Here is a 17629-nt window from a genome sequence, read left to right as displayed (position 1 = left end):
TCAAAGAAAAAAAGGTGACATTAAAATATACTGATAGTGAGGGTAAATCCATTCTCCATTCTACAATAGGCAACATAGGACAATGAGTTTAAAAGTAACACAACCAAATGGATTTGTGTAAAAGAAAGGGAAGGAGGACAGTAACATGGCTGGGATTTTCCATATTTTGTAGGCATGACACTAACATGATACTTCCCTAGTGGAACTATTTTCTTACTACAAGTGATACGATTCACTAACTAGCACTAAACAGACTCTTATCTACATAGTTTAAAAGAGACAGTCTCGGGCTTCCCTGGTGGCGCAGTGGTTGGGAGTCCGCCTGCCGATGCAGGGGACACGGGTTCGTGCCCCGGTCCGGGAAGGTCCCACATGCCGCGGAGCGGCTGGGCCCGTGAGCCATGGCCGCTGAGCCTGCGCGTCCGGAGCCTGTGCTCCGCAACGGGAGAGGCCACGACAGTGAGAGGCCCGCGTACCACAAAAAAAAAAAAAAAAAAAAAAAGAGACAGTCTCTTTATGTATATACCATTAAAGATGTTCTCCACAGATAAACAAAACAAGGAGTTGTAGATAAAACCATGCCACTAAATTATTTTTAAAACATTTAAGATTTTCACATTTAGAAATGTGAACTGCCTCTTTAAGCCTTTAATTTCACGGACACTTTAAAAATGGTTTGTTAGAAGATGCTTCAACATTCTTAATATTTAATTTCCTCAATCCCTTAACTCAAAATATTCCAATGTTAAACTTCTGATCTATTTCTCATCTTCAATACCTAAATTATATTTATACACAGTGCTTAAACTGTGCCATGGTGTGTATGATGTCATTGTTTTCGACATCTAAAAGATGTCCAAAAGTCAGTGTTTTTTGGTCATGAAAGAAAATAGGGAAACTAGAGAGAGGAGAAAAATTATGTTCTAAATCATCCACCAGAGACTTGAGTTTAGTCACCTAAATACATGCTCTGGTATAGCTGCAAAGCACAAAGAGCTTTGTGAGCTTTGTTTTTTTGTTTATTTATTTATTTATTTATTTATTTACATCTTTACTGGAGTATAATTGCTTTACAATGTTGTATTAGTTTCTGCTTTACAACGAAGTGAATCAGTTATACATATACATATGTTCCCATATCTCTTCCCTCTTGCATCTCCCTCCCTCCCACCCTCCCTATCCCACCCCTCTAGGTGGTCACAAGCCACCTAGCTGATCTCCCTGTGCTATGCAGCTGCTTCCCACTAGCTATCCACCCTACGTTTGGTAGTGTATATATGTCCATGCCACTCTCTCACTTTGTCACAGCTTACCCTTCCCCCTCCCCATATCCTCAAGTCCATGCTCTAGTAGGTCTGTGTTTTATTCCCATCCTATTCCTAGGCTCTTCATGACATTTTTTTTTCTTAGAGTCCATATATATTTGTTAGCATACGGTATTTGTTTTTCTCCTTCTGACTTACTTCACTCTATATGACAGACTCCAGGTCTATCTACCTCACTACAAATAACTCAGTTTCATTTCTTTTTATGGCTAATATTCCATTGTATATATGTGCCACATCTTCTTTATCCATTCATCTGTTGATGGACACTTAGGTTGCTTCCATGTCCTGGCTATTGTAAATAGAGCTGCAATGCACATTTTGGTACATGACTCTTTTTGAATTATGGTTTTCTCAGGGTATATGCCCAGTAGTGGGATTGCTGAGTCATATGGTAGTTCTATTTGTAGTTTTTTAAGAAACCTCCATGCTGTTCTCCATAGTGGCTGTATCAATTTACATTCCAACCAGCAGTGCAAGAGTGTTTCCTTTTCTCCACACCCTCTCCAGCATTTATTGTTTCTAGATTTTTTGATGACAGCCATTCTGACCGGTGTGAGATGATATCTCATTGTGAGCTTTGTTTTTAATATTAGATATATTATGATTTGTGGCAAAATGTATTTCCCTTCATTCCCATATTCATCTTTTTATACCTATGGATATCAAGCTCAAAATAACTTGCAGCTATTTCAGAAGGAACCTTAATAAAACACAACTCCTCAGCTGCTAATGCACTACCCATAAATTATTGCTATCATACAAATAACATCTTTATGATAAATTATTATACTTTTCCTTCCCCCATTGCTATATTTTTCATTATCCTTCTAGACACAATGATTAAGGTAATCACATTGAAAGAGGCAATATAAGGAAGATCCCTCTGTGCTTTTAATTTTTTTCCTTTAGGTTATTTTAATATATTTTGTCACTGACACCAATTTAAATGTAATTGATATTACTTGTCCCACTCCTATGCATCTCTGTATTTCTTCATTAAAGAGAAAGAAATAATGTACCTTTTGAATTGTATTTGCACAATAAAAAAGCTTAGTTTAAGTTTAAACTGAGATTATCAATCACCAACATGCCATTAGCTTTAAGAATAATTCTTTTACTTCCATGATGGATTGAGTCAATTTTATTTTCCTAAGTTTGTTTTAAACAAGGAGATTTATGAATTTGGTTTTTAGACATTATTTGTTAGCAAATTTCAGTCTAATGACTACAGAAAAACCAAAAGATAAAAGTCAGTGTAGGGGTGGGATAGGGAGGGTGGGAGGGAGGGTGACGCAAGAGGGAAGAGATATGGAAACATGTGTATATGAATAACTGATTCACTTTGTTGTAAAGGAGAAACTAACACACTATTGTAAAACAGTTATACTCAAATAAAGATGTTAAAAAAAAAAGTCAGTGTAAGATAGAGATGGTGTATCTTGAAAAACTACAAGTGTGTCTTACTGAATATTAAGTTACAAAAGGAACTTATCAGGAAAGTAAAATAAATTCTATATATGGCAGTATGACTTTAATTCAATCCAAACTTAAAGCAAACTAACAACAAAAAAGAAAGCAAACTCATTTTTGGAAAAGATGAAAAAGCATTTCCAATTTGTTAGGTAAATGAAAAAGATTCAAGGCTTCTCATGTATGTTTTGAACTTTAAGACAAAGCAGTGCATATTAAGTTCAAAATATTTGTTACATTTTAACTAAAATTAATCAGTAAAATAGTTCTTAATCAACTAATGTTAAACTTTTGCTTATAAGTGAAGTGTGGTTTCTAAATATTGCCACACATGTGTGTGAGTAGCTGTGGGTGTTAAAATCCAACATGGTGGAAAGTAAAGTGAATGAGAATAGCAGCCAAGTGACCTGGATTTTAATCCCCTCTCTACCAACTACCATTATAAACGATTACTTCATCACCTCTGGAAACTAATTTTTTGTCATTATTTTAAAAAGTTAGTTCCTTAAAATTATATTAGTCTAAGTCTTTAAAAATATTCAAAATAAATGATAGAGAAAAATCCAAAAATCTCTTAAATTAGCTTTAGAAAGGAACATATGGAAGTTTTATGATATATGTACACACATTAATGCCGGATGAAAAAAGCCTAACACAAGGAAGGAGATATGGTAGTGTACTAATCAGGAAAAAAAAATCTATCTTGGATTTAAAATTGCTATTTATGGGAAAATCAAGAATTAATGTCATAAAATACACACTTAACTACTAACTTAAACCAAGTAAACTATACTTACATCATCTTCATATTTAATGTGAATGTCTGTGATTTTTACTTGTACATTTTTAATTACTTGAGTTGCCAATTTTTCCAACAACGTATCCTTTTTGGCTTCTTTTGGTTTATCTATAAAAAAACAGGAAAATACAAGTTAAAGAGTTGAAATTCTTGAACAGAGGGCAGAGAGCAGAAGCAAGAACTACAATTTTTCAGCCTGTGGAAGGAAAACCACATTCAAAGAATGACAGACAAGATGAAAAGGAAGAAGACTATGTACCAGATGAAGGAACACGATAAAACCCAAGAAAAACAACTAAATGAAGTGGAGATAGGCAACCTTCCAGAACAAGAATTCAGAATAATGAATAATGATACCACTATCATTATCCAGGACCTCGGAAAAAGAATACAGGCAAAAATCGAGAAGATGCATGACATGTTTAACAAAGACCTAGAAGAATTAAAGAACAATCAGAGATGAACAATACAATAACTGAAATGAAAAATACACTACAAGGAATCAATAGTAGAATGAGTGAGGCAGAAGAACAGATAAGTGACCTGGAAGACAGAATGGTGGAATTCACTGCCTCAGAAGAGAATAAAGAAAAAAGAATGAAAAGAAATCAAGACAGCCTAAGAGACCTCTGGGACAACATTAAACGCAACAACGTTCACATTATAGGGGTCCCAGAAGAGGAAGACAGACAGAAAGGACTTGAGAAAATATTTTAAGACATTATAGTCGAAAACTTCCCTAACATGGGAAACGATATAGCCACCCAAGTCCCAGAAGCACAGAGAGTCCCAGGAAGGATAAACCCAAGGAGAAACATGCTGACACACATAGTAATAAAATTGACAAAAATCAAAAACAAAGAAAAATTATTGAAAGCAACAAGGGAAAAACAACAAATAACATACAAGGGAACTCCCATAAGGTTAACAGCTGATTTCTCAGCAGAAACTCTACAAGCCAGAAGGGAGTGGCATGACATATTTAAAGTGATGAAAGGGAAGAAGCTACCACCAAGATTACTCAACCCAACAAGGATCTCATTCAGATTCGACAGAGAAATCAAAAGCTTTACAAACAAGCAAAAGCTAAGAGAATTCAGCACCACCAAACCAGCTCTACAACAAATGCTAAAGGAACTTCTCTAAGTGGGAAACCCAAGAGAAGAAAAGGACCTACAAAAACAAACCCCAAACAATTAAGAAAATGGCAAGAGGAACATACATATCGATAATTTCCTTAAATGTGAAAAGGTTAAATGCTCCAGCCAAAAGACACAGGCTGGCTGAATGTATACAAAAACAAGACCTATATATATGATGTCTACAAGAGACCCACTTCAGAGCTACAGACACATACAGACTGAAAATGAGGGGATGGAAAAAGGTTTTCCATGCCAATGGAAATCAAAAGAAAGCTGGGGTAGCAATACTCATATCAGATAAAATAGACTTTAAAATAAAGAATGTTACAAGAAACAAGGAAGGACACTACATAATGATCAAGGGATCAATCCAATAAGAAGATATAACAATTGTAGATATTTATGCACCCAACATAGGAGCACTTCAATACATAAGGCAACTGCTAACAGCTCTATAAAAGAGGAAATCGACAGTAACATAATAATAGTGGGGGACTTTAACACCTCATTTACACCAATGGACAGATCACCCAGACAGAAAATTGGGAAACACAAGCTTTAAATGACACAATAGACCAGATAGACTTAATTAATATTTATAGGACATTCCACCCAAAAACAGCAGATTACACTTTCGTCTCAAGTGCACAAGGAACATTCACCCGGACAGATCACATCTTGGGTCACAAATCAAGCCTCGGTAAATTTAAGAAAACTAAAATCATATCAACATCTTTTCCAACCACAACACTATGAGATTAAAAATCAATTACAGAGGAAATAAACGTAAAAAACACAAACACATGGAGGCTAAACAATACATTACTAAATAACCATGAGATAACTGAAGAAATCAAAGAGAAAATCAAAAAGTACCTAGAGACAAATTACAATGAAAACAAATGATCCAAAACCTATGGGATGCAGCAAAAGAAGTACTAAGAGGGAAGTTTATAGCAATACAATCCTACCTCAAGAAACAAGAAAAATCTCAAGTAAACAATCTAACCTTACACCTAAAGGAATTAGAGAAAAAAGAATAATCAAAACCCAAAATTAGCAGAAGGAAATCATAAAGATCAGAGCAGAAATAAATGAAATAGAAACAAAGAAAAAAATAACAAACATCAATAAAACTAAAAGCTGGTTCTTTGAGTAGATAAACAAAACTGATAAACCTTTTGCCAGACTCATCAAGAAAAAGAGGGAGAGTATGACCCCATAAATGTTAGTTGCTTTGAAATCCAATTTTTATTGAAACTCTCCTATAAAATGTATAATAACTCTATTAAATAAATTAATAAAAAAAAAAAAAAAAGAAAAAGAGGGAGGACTCAAATCAATAAAATTAGAAATGAAAAAGGAGAAGTTACAACGAATGCTGCAGAAATACAAGTGTCATAAGAGACTACTTCAAGCAACTCTATGCCAATAAAATGCACAACCTGGAAGAAATGGACAAATTCTTAGGAAGTTATAACCTTCTAAGACTGAACCAGGAAGAAAGAGAAAATATGAACAGACCAATCACAAGTAATGAAATTGAAACTGTGATTAAAAATCTTCCAACAAACAAAAGTCCAGGACCAGATGGCTTCACAGGTGAATTCTATCAAACATTTAGAGAAGAGCTAACACCCATCTTTCTCAAACTCTTCCAAACAACTGGGAAGGAAGGGACACTCCCAAACTCATTCTATGAGGCCACCATCACCCTGATACCAAAACCCGACAAAGATACTAAAGGAAAATTACAGACCAGTGTCACTAACGAATATAGATGTAAAAATTCTCAACAAAATACTAGCAAACAAATCCAACAACACATTAAAAGGATCCTACACCATGATCAAGTGGGATTTATCCCAGGGATGCAAGGATTATTCAATATATGCAAATCAATCATTGTGATACACCATATTAACAAATTGAAGAAGAAAAACCATATGATCATCTCAATAGATGCAGAAAAAGCTTTTGACAAAATTCAACACCCATTTATGATAAAAACTCTCCAGAAAATGGGCATAGAGGGAACCTACCTCAACATAATGAAGGCCATATATGACAAGCCCACAGCAAACATCATTCTCAGTTGTGAAAAACTGAAAGCATTTCCTCTAAGGTCAGGAACAAGACAAGGATGTCCACTCTCACCACTATTATTCAACATAGTTTTGGAAGTCCTAGCCACGGCAATCAGAGAAGAAAAAGAAATAAAAAGGAATCCAAATCAGAAAAGAAGTAAAACCATCACTGTTTGCAGATGACATGATACTATACATGGATAGTCCTAAAGATGCCACCAGAAAACTACTAGAGCTAATCAATGAACTTGGTAAAGTTGCCAGATAAAAAAATTAATGCACAGAAATCTCTTGTGTTCCTATACACTAACAACAAAAGATCAGAAAGAGAAATTAAGGAAACAATCCCATTCACCATTGCAACAAAAAGAATAAAATACCTAGGAATAAACCTACCTAAGGAGGTAAAAGACCTATACTCAGAAAACTATAAGACAATGATGAAAGAAATCAAAGATGACACAAACAGATGGAGAGATATACCATATTCTTGGATTGGAAGAATCAATACTGTGAAAATGACTATATGACCCAAAGCAATCTACAGATTCATGCAATCCCTATCAAATTACCAATGGCATTTTCTACAGAACTAGAACAAAAAATCTTAAAATTTGTATGGAGACACAAAAGACCCCAAATAGCCAAAGCAATCTTGAGGGAAAAAAACAGAGCTGGAGGAATCAGACTACCTGACCTCAGACTACACTACAAAGCTACAGTAATCAAGACAATATAGTACTGGCACAAAAACAGAAATACAGATCCATGGAACAGGATAGAAAGCCCAGAGATAATCCCACACACCTATGGTCAACTAATTTATGACAAAGGAGGCAAGGATATACAATGAAGAAAAGACAGTCTCTTCAATAAGTGGTGCTGGGAAAACTGGACAGCTACACGTAATTGAATGAAATTAGAACACTCCCTAACACCATACACAAAAATAAGCTCAAAATGGATTACAGACCTAAATGTAAGACAGGACACTATAAAACCCTTAGAGGAAAACATAGGAAGAACACTCTTTGACATAAATCACAGCAAGATCTTTTTTGATCCACTTCCCAGAGTAATGGAAATAAAAACAAAAATAAACAAATGGGACGTAATGAAACTTAAAAGCTTTTGCACAGCAAAGGCAAGTACAAACAAGACAAAAAGACAAACTTCAGAATGGGAGAAAATAGCTGCAAACAAAACAATGGATAAATGATTAATCTCCAAAATACATAAACTGCTCAAGCAGCTCAGTATTAAAAAGACAAACCAAATCAAAAAATGGTCAGAAGACCAATCAAAGAATGGACAGAAAACCTAAATAGACATTTCTCCAAAGACATACAGATGGCCAAGAAGCACAAGAAAAGCTGCTCAACTTCACTAATTATTAGAGAAATGCAAATCAAAACTACAATCAGGTATCACCTCACACCAGTTAGAATGGGCAACATCAGAAAATCTACAAATAACAAATGCTGGAGAGGGTGTGGAGAAAAGGGAACCCTCTTGTACTACTGGTAGGAATGTAAATTGATACAGCCACTATGGAACAACAGTATGGAGGTTCCTTAAAAAGTTAAAAATAGAATTACCATATGACCCAGCAATCCCACTACTGGGCGTATGCCCAGAGAAAACCATAATTCAAAAAGACACATGCACCCCAATGTTCACTGCAGTACTATTTACAATAGCCAGGTCATGGAAGCAACCTAAATGCCCATCAACAGACAAATGGATAAAGAAGATGTGGTACATATATACAAGGGAATATTACTCAGCCATAAAAAGGAACAAAAGTGGGTCATTTATAAAGACATGGATGGATCTAGAGATTGTCATTCAGAGTGAAGTTAAGTCAGAAAGAGAAAAACAAATATCATATATTAATGCATATATGTGGAACCTAGAAAAATGGTACCGATGGACCTGTTTGTGGGGCAGTAATAGAGACACACATGTAGAGAACAAATGTATGGACACCAAGGCGGAGAAGTGGCGGGGGGTGGCGGTGGTGTGATAAATTGGGAGATTGGGATTGACATACATACACTAATATGTATAAAACAGATAACTAATAAGAACCTGCTGTATAAAAAATAAATTTTTTTTAAAAAAAGAGTTGAAATTCTCACATAGTTCATAATCAATGACCAAACGATAGCTAAGGCACTACTCAAAGGAAATTACAACCTACTCCAGTGTCCTTCTTTTATTTTAGATTTTAATATGCATTTCCAACTTAAAACTAATTTTTGAAGTTACATTGTAATCTAACATTCATTTGACCTTTGAAGACAGAAATCAAGTGGCAATGTGTATAAATAACACATGGCATAAAAACTACTTTTACCTACCTTTTGAGCGATCAAGACCTTTAAAAGGTTTCTTAAAATGTTTTTTGTGCTTTTTACGTTTACGTCCTTCTCAGTGGAAGCATTTTAGTGAGAAAAGGATAAAATTCAAGTTAGCAGACTAGAGGACAGAAAAGAAAACAAGAGACTTCTTCCTGACAGCAAATTTTGGTACAACTCACCTTACTTTATTCTAAACTGATCTGTTATTTCAATACAAGCAGAAATTCACAAACCTTCTTTAGTCTAGAATAACCTTCTTTAATCTAGAAAATAACTTGGCTGGTGCAATTATACAAAAATTGGGTAAATTATCCATACAGAATGCCCTTTATAATATTTATGACTGTTTACACTATGAAGCTTAATTTTTCATTTCAGCGTTACCAAAATATTGGAAATGTAATAATGACAGAATAAAAAGACTTTCAGAGAAAGGTTTTGATAAGTGTGTGATAGGAACACAGGAACACAAATGAAATGAATGGGTAGGCTGCCGACAGATGACTTCCTATGGATGATACACCTCACAAGCAGAATCCTTTAATAACGTGAAGACATAAAGAATACAAAAAGGGCAAAAAAAGTACATGGACTTGTACACTGAAATTAGCTTAATAATTCCTTTAACACTCATCCACTTTTATTTGGCACTGCCTCACTTCATGGCATTAACCCAAACCTATCTTACCCAATTTACAAATCATTACATTCAACTGCCCATTACACATCAACTCCAGTCCACACTCTTGGGGCAGCCTCTGTATGGTCTCCCCTGCCTCCAGTCTCCACTGTTACCTCCGACCTAACATCCTTCTATACCGCCACCAAACTTACATCTTCTAAAATACTATTTAGGCCTGTTAATTCCCTGCTCAAAATTCTTTAAAGCCTCTCTGCAGCCTGCCAGATAAAATGAGAAAGTGTTTGCATGACACAAAGGTCCTTTCATGATCCGACCCCTATCACCCTGTCCTGTTCTATCTCCTGCCACTCATCCTTGCACTGGATACTTCAGGAATACTACTTATACTTTCCAAAACAAACCATAACTTTCTAATGCCTAGTGCCTCTACACGTTTCATTCCCTGAACTTGGTTTCCTCTCCCTGAAGTTCTTTACCAGGCAAATTCCTAGGAGGCTTCCAAATCTCAGGTCCAGCACTACAGTCTGTGTGAAGCCTTCTTTGACTCTTCCAAGCATCTCCAAGGCCATCTACCCCTGCACCTTATAGAGACTTCCATTAAGCGGTGATTACACTGTATTTGAAGTGTTTGCACAACTGTCTTGTTACCAGGCAGGAGTCTTCATTAGGACAAGAATTACCCTAACATCTAGGCACAAAGCACATGATACGTATCTGTTCAAATGAATCAAAAAAATCCACATCTGAACATTATAATAAAAATATAAGCTCAGTTAAGGTTACATATATTTGAGAGAATATACAGGATATTTAGCTTGAAATTTTAAATTCGTTTTTCCTTGATATTTTAAAGCAAATTGTCCTGCCGCTACAAAAAACTAAGAATCAAATCCTGGATTTTAAGAATAAAACCCTAAGTTTCAAGAAGAAAATATTTAATAAATGTATAACAAAACCTGGATTTTGCTATTACCAGTAGTTCTTGTCACAGTGATGTTCCCTAAGTCTTTTTCATTTATAAATTAAACATTCAGAAAAAGACTAAGTTCTCAAAGAAATACCATTTGAAAAGAAACAGCTAAGAAAGCCAGAGTAGCCCTGAAAACCATCCCACTTAAGTAGAAAGCTTTCAGAGACAGGAGTTCAGCTGCCTGGGTTTAGAATCTACCATAACTCACTCTTCTCACCTGACCTCCTATTATCTTTCTGGTTTCACATTTGTTCTAGCACCTTGCTTTGTCTTTGATCTCAGTGTTAGATGCACCATGTTTAAACATCTTCAAATAGTTGCAAAATCTAATCTGAGTACTACATACTTCTTTAGAGTTTCTGTTTAATCGGATGGACAATAAATTCATGATCCCCAGTCACTCTGTAAAGCAGTTCTCAAATGTTTTGGTCTCAGGGTTCCTTTAACACACTTACAATTTAAGAACCTTAAACAGCTTTTCATTAGTGTGGGTTACAGCTATTGATATTTACCATATTGGAAATCAACACTGAAAATCTTTTTAATATTAACTCATTAAAAAACCCATTATGTGATAGTACAGTTAACATGTATTTATGAAAAATAACTCTTATTTTCCAAACAAAAAGTTGTAGTGAGAAGAGTGGCATGGTTTTACAATCTTACAAATGTCTTTAATGTCTGCCTTAGTAGAAGACTGCTGTATTCAAATATCTGCTTCTGCCTTTGCTCTTTTGGTATATGTTGTTTAGATTGAACTATGTGCAGAAAATCTGACCTAACTACAGACATGTAGTACGAAAAGGAAGGAACATCTTCACAGTCTTTTCATGCAATTATGGATACTACACCAAACTCAACTAGTGATAGCTTCTTAAAGTTGCACCTTGGAAATTGAAACTCTATCAGTGTATCTTTCGTCTGAATTAAAATCAGTCTACCTTGCTCTTTTATACATTCATAATTTTTTACTACGCACTGATAATATGGAAATATTGCTTCATTGAATTATGCATCTTACAAACACTGAGTTACCTTATTATTTAATACCCAAAATCACATTGTTAATACCACCACAAATCTCATCAGAAAAGTCTTTTAAGTATGGGAAGCCATCAAGCTCAAAGCAGCAAATACAAATTCCCCCAAATTCTAATTTTTGTACAGAAACTCAAATCTTTTTGCTGGCAACAAACACTGTCAGCTGTTTTTTCTTAAAGTTGTATTGTTGAAATGTCTACCAAACACCCAAATCTGTGTAATAATAGTCTGTCAGTCATTCTTCCAAATAAAATGACTTTCCATGAAAAAAGCAACTGGTTCCACTGACAACCCAAACAACTGCACAAGTATTTTTCCTTGAGACAATTATCCTGCTTCAGTCTGTAGAAGTACCTTGTGTATGCTTCCTCTTTTGTCACAAAACTTCAAAGACACATATGCTCAAGAGCTGTAATTTATTAAAATTAAAATTTTTCTATTTCATCAATGACATTCTTAAGTAAAACTGGTGCTTTTTCCATTTTATTTTGTTTTTTACTGTGAGTGATTGGTAAGGAACAATGGCTCCAAATAGTATAGTTTAGTGTCACAGCCTCGATTCATGCTAAGGCAGCCAGCAATTGTACACAACATTGTTTTTGCACCATCAGCACCAATGTCAACACAGTGAAACATCAAATAATGTCTTAGCATTATTATGAAAATAGTTTTGAGTTTTTGAAAACCACTGCTCTACAAGTTCTGGGTTGTTTGTTTGTTTGTTTTTTAACGAGAACTCAGAAACTGAAAACAACGAAAGGATTATAAAGTACACACAAAGTTCTGGACAACTAAATAAAGATATCATCAACAAAATTATTCTCATTTCAGAATCATCAAATTCTAGGCCTAGTTTTTTTATCCAGGCTAATATACCTTTTTGGAATAAAAGGAAACTGAATCAATGAGGTTTTACTTTATGATGACCTCTGTCTGTTTTGTTTTGTTTTTAGCAATGCTGCCCAATGATTTTGTTACATGTTTGAATGGGCCGGTGGAATTCATTTGTATCCTGGAGGCAGGTTGCTCCTAGTAGGATCAGAAAACACTGCCCCTGGCAGACTACAGAAAGCTGGTTCAATTACAACCTACAAAGCTGGACAGTGAACCATGAGTATCTCCACGCTATCTTTTATATTAAACAAGGTGACTTGAAGACAAATTAACATAGCCAGCCACACTTACTGGACACAAATTTGTACAAAGAGAAACTCTTTCTCCTTTCAGGGTAATTTCATTCAATGCTGTGAAATCTGCATGCAAATTACTCTTCCATTTGTCATAATGAACCTAAACATTAAAGAAGTTTCTAGCAGCAAAAGTAATTATATCACAGTGCTTATTAATGTTTACATTTTGAGATAGAGACCCCACTTGCCATTTAATCAAAAGAAATTTTAAGTGTGACTGAGCTAATATAATACATTCCTGAAAAGTTATAGGGAATACAGTTAAATAAATCAAATTACTATGTAAAATATTAGAGATTATTATTTTAATGTGCTTGGTAAACTTTCTAGGATACAAAAGAATCCTACTGTAAATCCTAAAGCAGTCAGCCTTCAAATTTGCCTTTTGTGAGGCTGTCCAGGACAGTAGTCTACAGGCACCTCCAAAGCTACTACAGAGGTGAAGCAAATCAGGGAGGACATGAGAAGAAAGCCACAGAAACATCTCTTATCCAGGTTCTAAATAAAGTCTCACTCAAAAAATAAAAGGTTCCATTTTATTGCTTTTTACAAAGTCTGAAAACCACTGCTATAGGAGAGGAATTGCTTAATTGAGAAACTACTATTCTACAGAACTAAAGTCAAAAACGCAGTCCAGATTTGAGTTATCTATAGATCAAACTGTAAGCTTCATAAGGGCAGTGGATTGTGTCTGTTTCACCTCATGAATATTCAGCATCCAGCATAGTGCTTGCTACCAGAAGACATTAAGTATTTGGTGAATGAATAAATGCAGAAGGTAGAGAAAAGGAAATGATGGTAAAGGGGAAAAACATGAATTACATTTCCATATTTTCTAAAAGGATGGCATGTCATATGCACTCCATTAAAAGCACAAGCATGGATAAGAATATAATTTTGTATGTAGCTGAATATAATTAACCATGCATACCCACCAGGCTTGATGTCCTTGTAAACAAAGTTTTCCAAGCCATATATGAACTCCCCTGAATGTGCACCTGCATCCACATGGCAGCGATAACCAAAATGCAAAGCGTTTAAAAAACACCTTTAACTTTACACATAAAATATGTCTAAACTTAATTCAAAGAATTAGAAACCATGTAACAGAACAAGTAAAATCCAGTGACACCAAAACAACTTACTTCTAAGGAAATATTTTCAGTGACACCATTTTCATTCTTTCAACATATAAACTTTGTTTTAATAACATTAAAACAAAAATTCTTTTTTGTATGTGGTACGCAGGCCTCTCACTGTTGTGGCCTCTCCCGTTGCGGAGCACAGGCTCTGGACGCACTGGCTCAGCAGCCATGGCTCACGGGCCCAGCCGCTCCGCAGCATGTGGGATCCTCCCGGACCGGGGCATGAACCCATATCCCCTGCATCGGCAGGTGGATTCTCAACCACTGCGCCACCAGGGAAGCCCCCAAAATTCTTAATAATTAATTATAATAATAATTTCAAATTAAACAAAACAGACAAATATCAATTATGGCTAATGTCTCAGTGATTTGCCAAATTTTCAAAGAAAGCAAAAATCTGCTGTTTTGGTTCCCTTTTTCCCCCACCATTTTGCCCATTTTCAGAATAAAATATTGCTGTGATATTTACGCTAATTTTAGAGTCAGTTGAAATGAATTCATCTTACTTTAGTGTATGTTCCCTTTCAGACACATTGTCTGAATCCTTTCTATCCATTCTTGTCAGTGAAGGCTAGGTAGCACCATCTTCCATTTTCCTCCTCAAATCCAGCCTAGACACCACTACAAGCTTACCTTCCTAAAACACAGCTGTGATCACATCACTCTCTGGATTTTTTTTTTAAAAATTAAAACTTACTTTCTCACTGACTATCAATTAAAGTCCATTATAAACCAGAGTCAAGAGCCAGACTGAGTTCAAATTCTAGCTCTGTCATTTGCTAGCAGCATAACCTAGAACAAGTTATTTAACTTCCAGCTTTCTCATCTATATAATGGGAACAATAAAAGCCTTTATATCATAGAATTATGACTATTAAATGAGTAAGCTGACATAAAGCATTTTGAAGAGTGACCCACAAATAGTAAATTCTCAATAATTATCGTCATCACCATCATGGCTTTCAAATCTCTTAAAACTGACCTAAACTTAGCTTTCCAACTCACGTCCAGCTAGGCTACCAAACTTCCAAATTCTTAGCTGCTCGCCAGACATGCTCTACATTTTTTCATTTCACTGTCCCTTTTACCTAGAATGCCCTCTTTCCTTTCTGCATACTCATCCTTTAGACTCAGCTGAAATATATACCTTCACAGTGTCCACCCTGATCTCTGGCTGAACATAATATGCCCATTATGAACTCCCGTAACACTCTTATCTATACCTCTTTGACGAGACTGAACACTCTCTCCTATTTATCACTATATATGAAGTCTTTCAACAGTAGGCTCCAGGAATTTTCTAATTTTTGTGTTTCCAACAATCTGCTGAACAGAGGCATCAGACTTCTCAAAAGTACCTGCAAGTTAGAAGATTTTGCCTTCAAAATTATAATTTTAAACCCAACATTCTATCCCCAGCCAAATCAAACAAGTATGGAAATAAATTACAAATCTTTCAGACTTGAAAGGATTTTTTAAATTATACCCAGTGTATCCTTTCTTAAAAGCTATTAGAAATGTTCTAGCAAAACAAAGAAACAAACTAACAGAACAAAAGGCAAGGGACTCAATGAATTAAAACAGAAGAGCAGTGAAGACCAGTTCCAGGATGACAATTATGTAGCAGAACTAAAAGAAAAACCAGTTCAGAGAAAGATCTCCAAGAGAGACAGGGGGACAGGGAGAGGACCAACAAACGGGTTTGGCCAATTGGAAAATAACACTGATAGTCATATGATAAATAAATTTCATGTAGTACACAAAAAGAATTGAAGATAAATTTAAAAAGAAGACCAGGCAAATAGGAAAGAAGCATTTACAAATTCAAGAAAAACAAAAGGCTACATAGCAAAGGAAATACAATCACAGTACATTATTTGACCTATGCAGTGAACAATAATTATATTGTCATAGTAATGTAAATTTTGACTCGTAATTGGCCAAAAATTATGATATAACTATATTGTGAGAAGACAGAAAGGGGAATTTAGGGTGAAAAAATTGTAGGAGAGGTGAATTCCTTAACTACCATAACAGGAAATCCAAGATAGTGCCTTACATTAATACATTAGACAACCACAGAAAGTTAATATTTCTAAAATGATGGTTCCCTCTAAGGAGTGGGTCTAGAGGGTAGAGAATAGTGGAATACGAAACTGACATTTTTCATTATAAGTCTTTTTGGAAAAACTATTTGATTTTAGAGTTAATGTTAACTCTAAAATTTTAGAGTTTTTGATAAAATTAACATTTTAAAATACAGAATCTATATAGCATTTGAAAATCTTTTGGCCTCACTAAGAATTTAATATTTCCCTTTACTTTACAATAGCCTTTCCAGGAAAATAAACTCACTACAATGAAATAAAAGAAGAAAAATATCAAGAAAATTTATTTTTACAGTTAAGCAAGCTCTCTAGAAATGAATTTATAGTTATATTTCAATTTTCTTTTTTTCCCACATAATAGTGGGCAGCACTTTATTTTAACAATGAAACAAATTAAGTAAAAATACTTTTTTAAAGCAGATCAGCCTGAGGACTCTATTTTCATTTTTATCATCTGGTGCTTATAATTGAATCACTTCCTCTCCTTACCTCCTAGTCTCTATATATACACGATAGTGTTTTTGTGCTTTTAATATCAAGAAATAAGTGGAAAAATAATAAGTATGAAAAATAAAGTATGGTAATCAAGTCAAAACTATTAACTAATAATGGTGAAATAGAAAGCACCTAAAGGCCAGGGTTGTCTTATCATTCACACAACATTACATGAACGTAGGATCCACATTCACACAAACTAGAAAAAATACTTATAGGCAGTCAAGATAATTAAATGTATTTCTTGACAATTAAAGGAAAAAAGTCTATCAACATATTTCCCAATTCCTGAATTCATCTTTTATACTCAAAACATTTTTCTGACAAATCTAATGTAATAATGTTAAAACTGAGTTTCACTTTCTGAATTTTAGTTCTACCCAACAAAACCTAAATTTTATCATCCAAGAAGCTACAATGTAATGATTATATATTATATAAGCCTAACAGCCCCATTTACACACGCTTAATACTACAGATGTTCATCCCTATAGATTTATCAAATCATCCTTAATAGCCTCTCTGCCAGACACAAACATATAAGTTTCCTAAGTATTGAAAACCCAGGAGTCAAAATTTCATAGGCACTTAATACAAAATGTATAGCACGTTATCATTTTGCTGACTGTCAACTACTAAAACAGGAGAGAGTATATACCATGCTTTTTCTTATAGTTCACTTGAAACGCTAAAATATTTTTTAAGCAATCACAGCTATTTCCATTCCAAAAAAAAAAAAAAATGAGTTTGGGGTTTGTTTCTCAAGAGGGAAAATGTAACTTAATTATACATATTATAAATTATTTTAAGCGTATAACTACATGTTACAGCAATATATCCAAGTATAT

At 34.7% G+C, this 17629-nt stretch overlaps 1 protein-coding gene across 7 annotated transcripts in view; it reads right to left on the bottom strand.

Moving 5' to 3' along the window:
• The window catches only part of VPS13C (vacuolar protein sorting 13 homolog C), a 185832-nt gene that overhangs the window by 143553 nt on the left and 24650 nt on the right, over positions 1-17629 (bottom strand). For 3 of the 7 annotated variants that reach the window (XM_067029740.1, XM_067029742.1, XM_067029741.1), the window contains 3 exons: positions 13969-14031; positions 9190-9255; positions 3596-3705 (listed from right to left, as the gene is read on the bottom strand). In XM_067029740.1, the coding sequence (XP_066885841.1) occupies positions 3596-3705; positions 9190-9255; positions 13969-14031 (239 nt within the window). Of the gene's footprint in view, positions 1-3595; positions 3706-9189; positions 9256-10308; positions 10369-13968; positions 14032-17629 lie in introns of those variants that run through there. The other 4 variants (XM_059058544.2, XM_059058546.2, XM_067029744.1 and 1 more) reach the window with 2 other exon arrangements.

This window comes from Kogia breviceps, chromosome 3, assembly GCF_026419965.1.
Source record: "Kogia breviceps isolate mKogBre1 chromosome 3, mKogBre1 haplotype 1, whole genome shotgun sequence".
NCBI lineage: Eukaryota > Metazoa > Chordata > Mammalia > Artiodactyla > Physeteridae > Kogia > Kogia breviceps.
The sequence above is the reverse complement of the archived record's forward strand: the minus strand, read 5'-3'. Positions and strand labels throughout refer to the sequence as shown.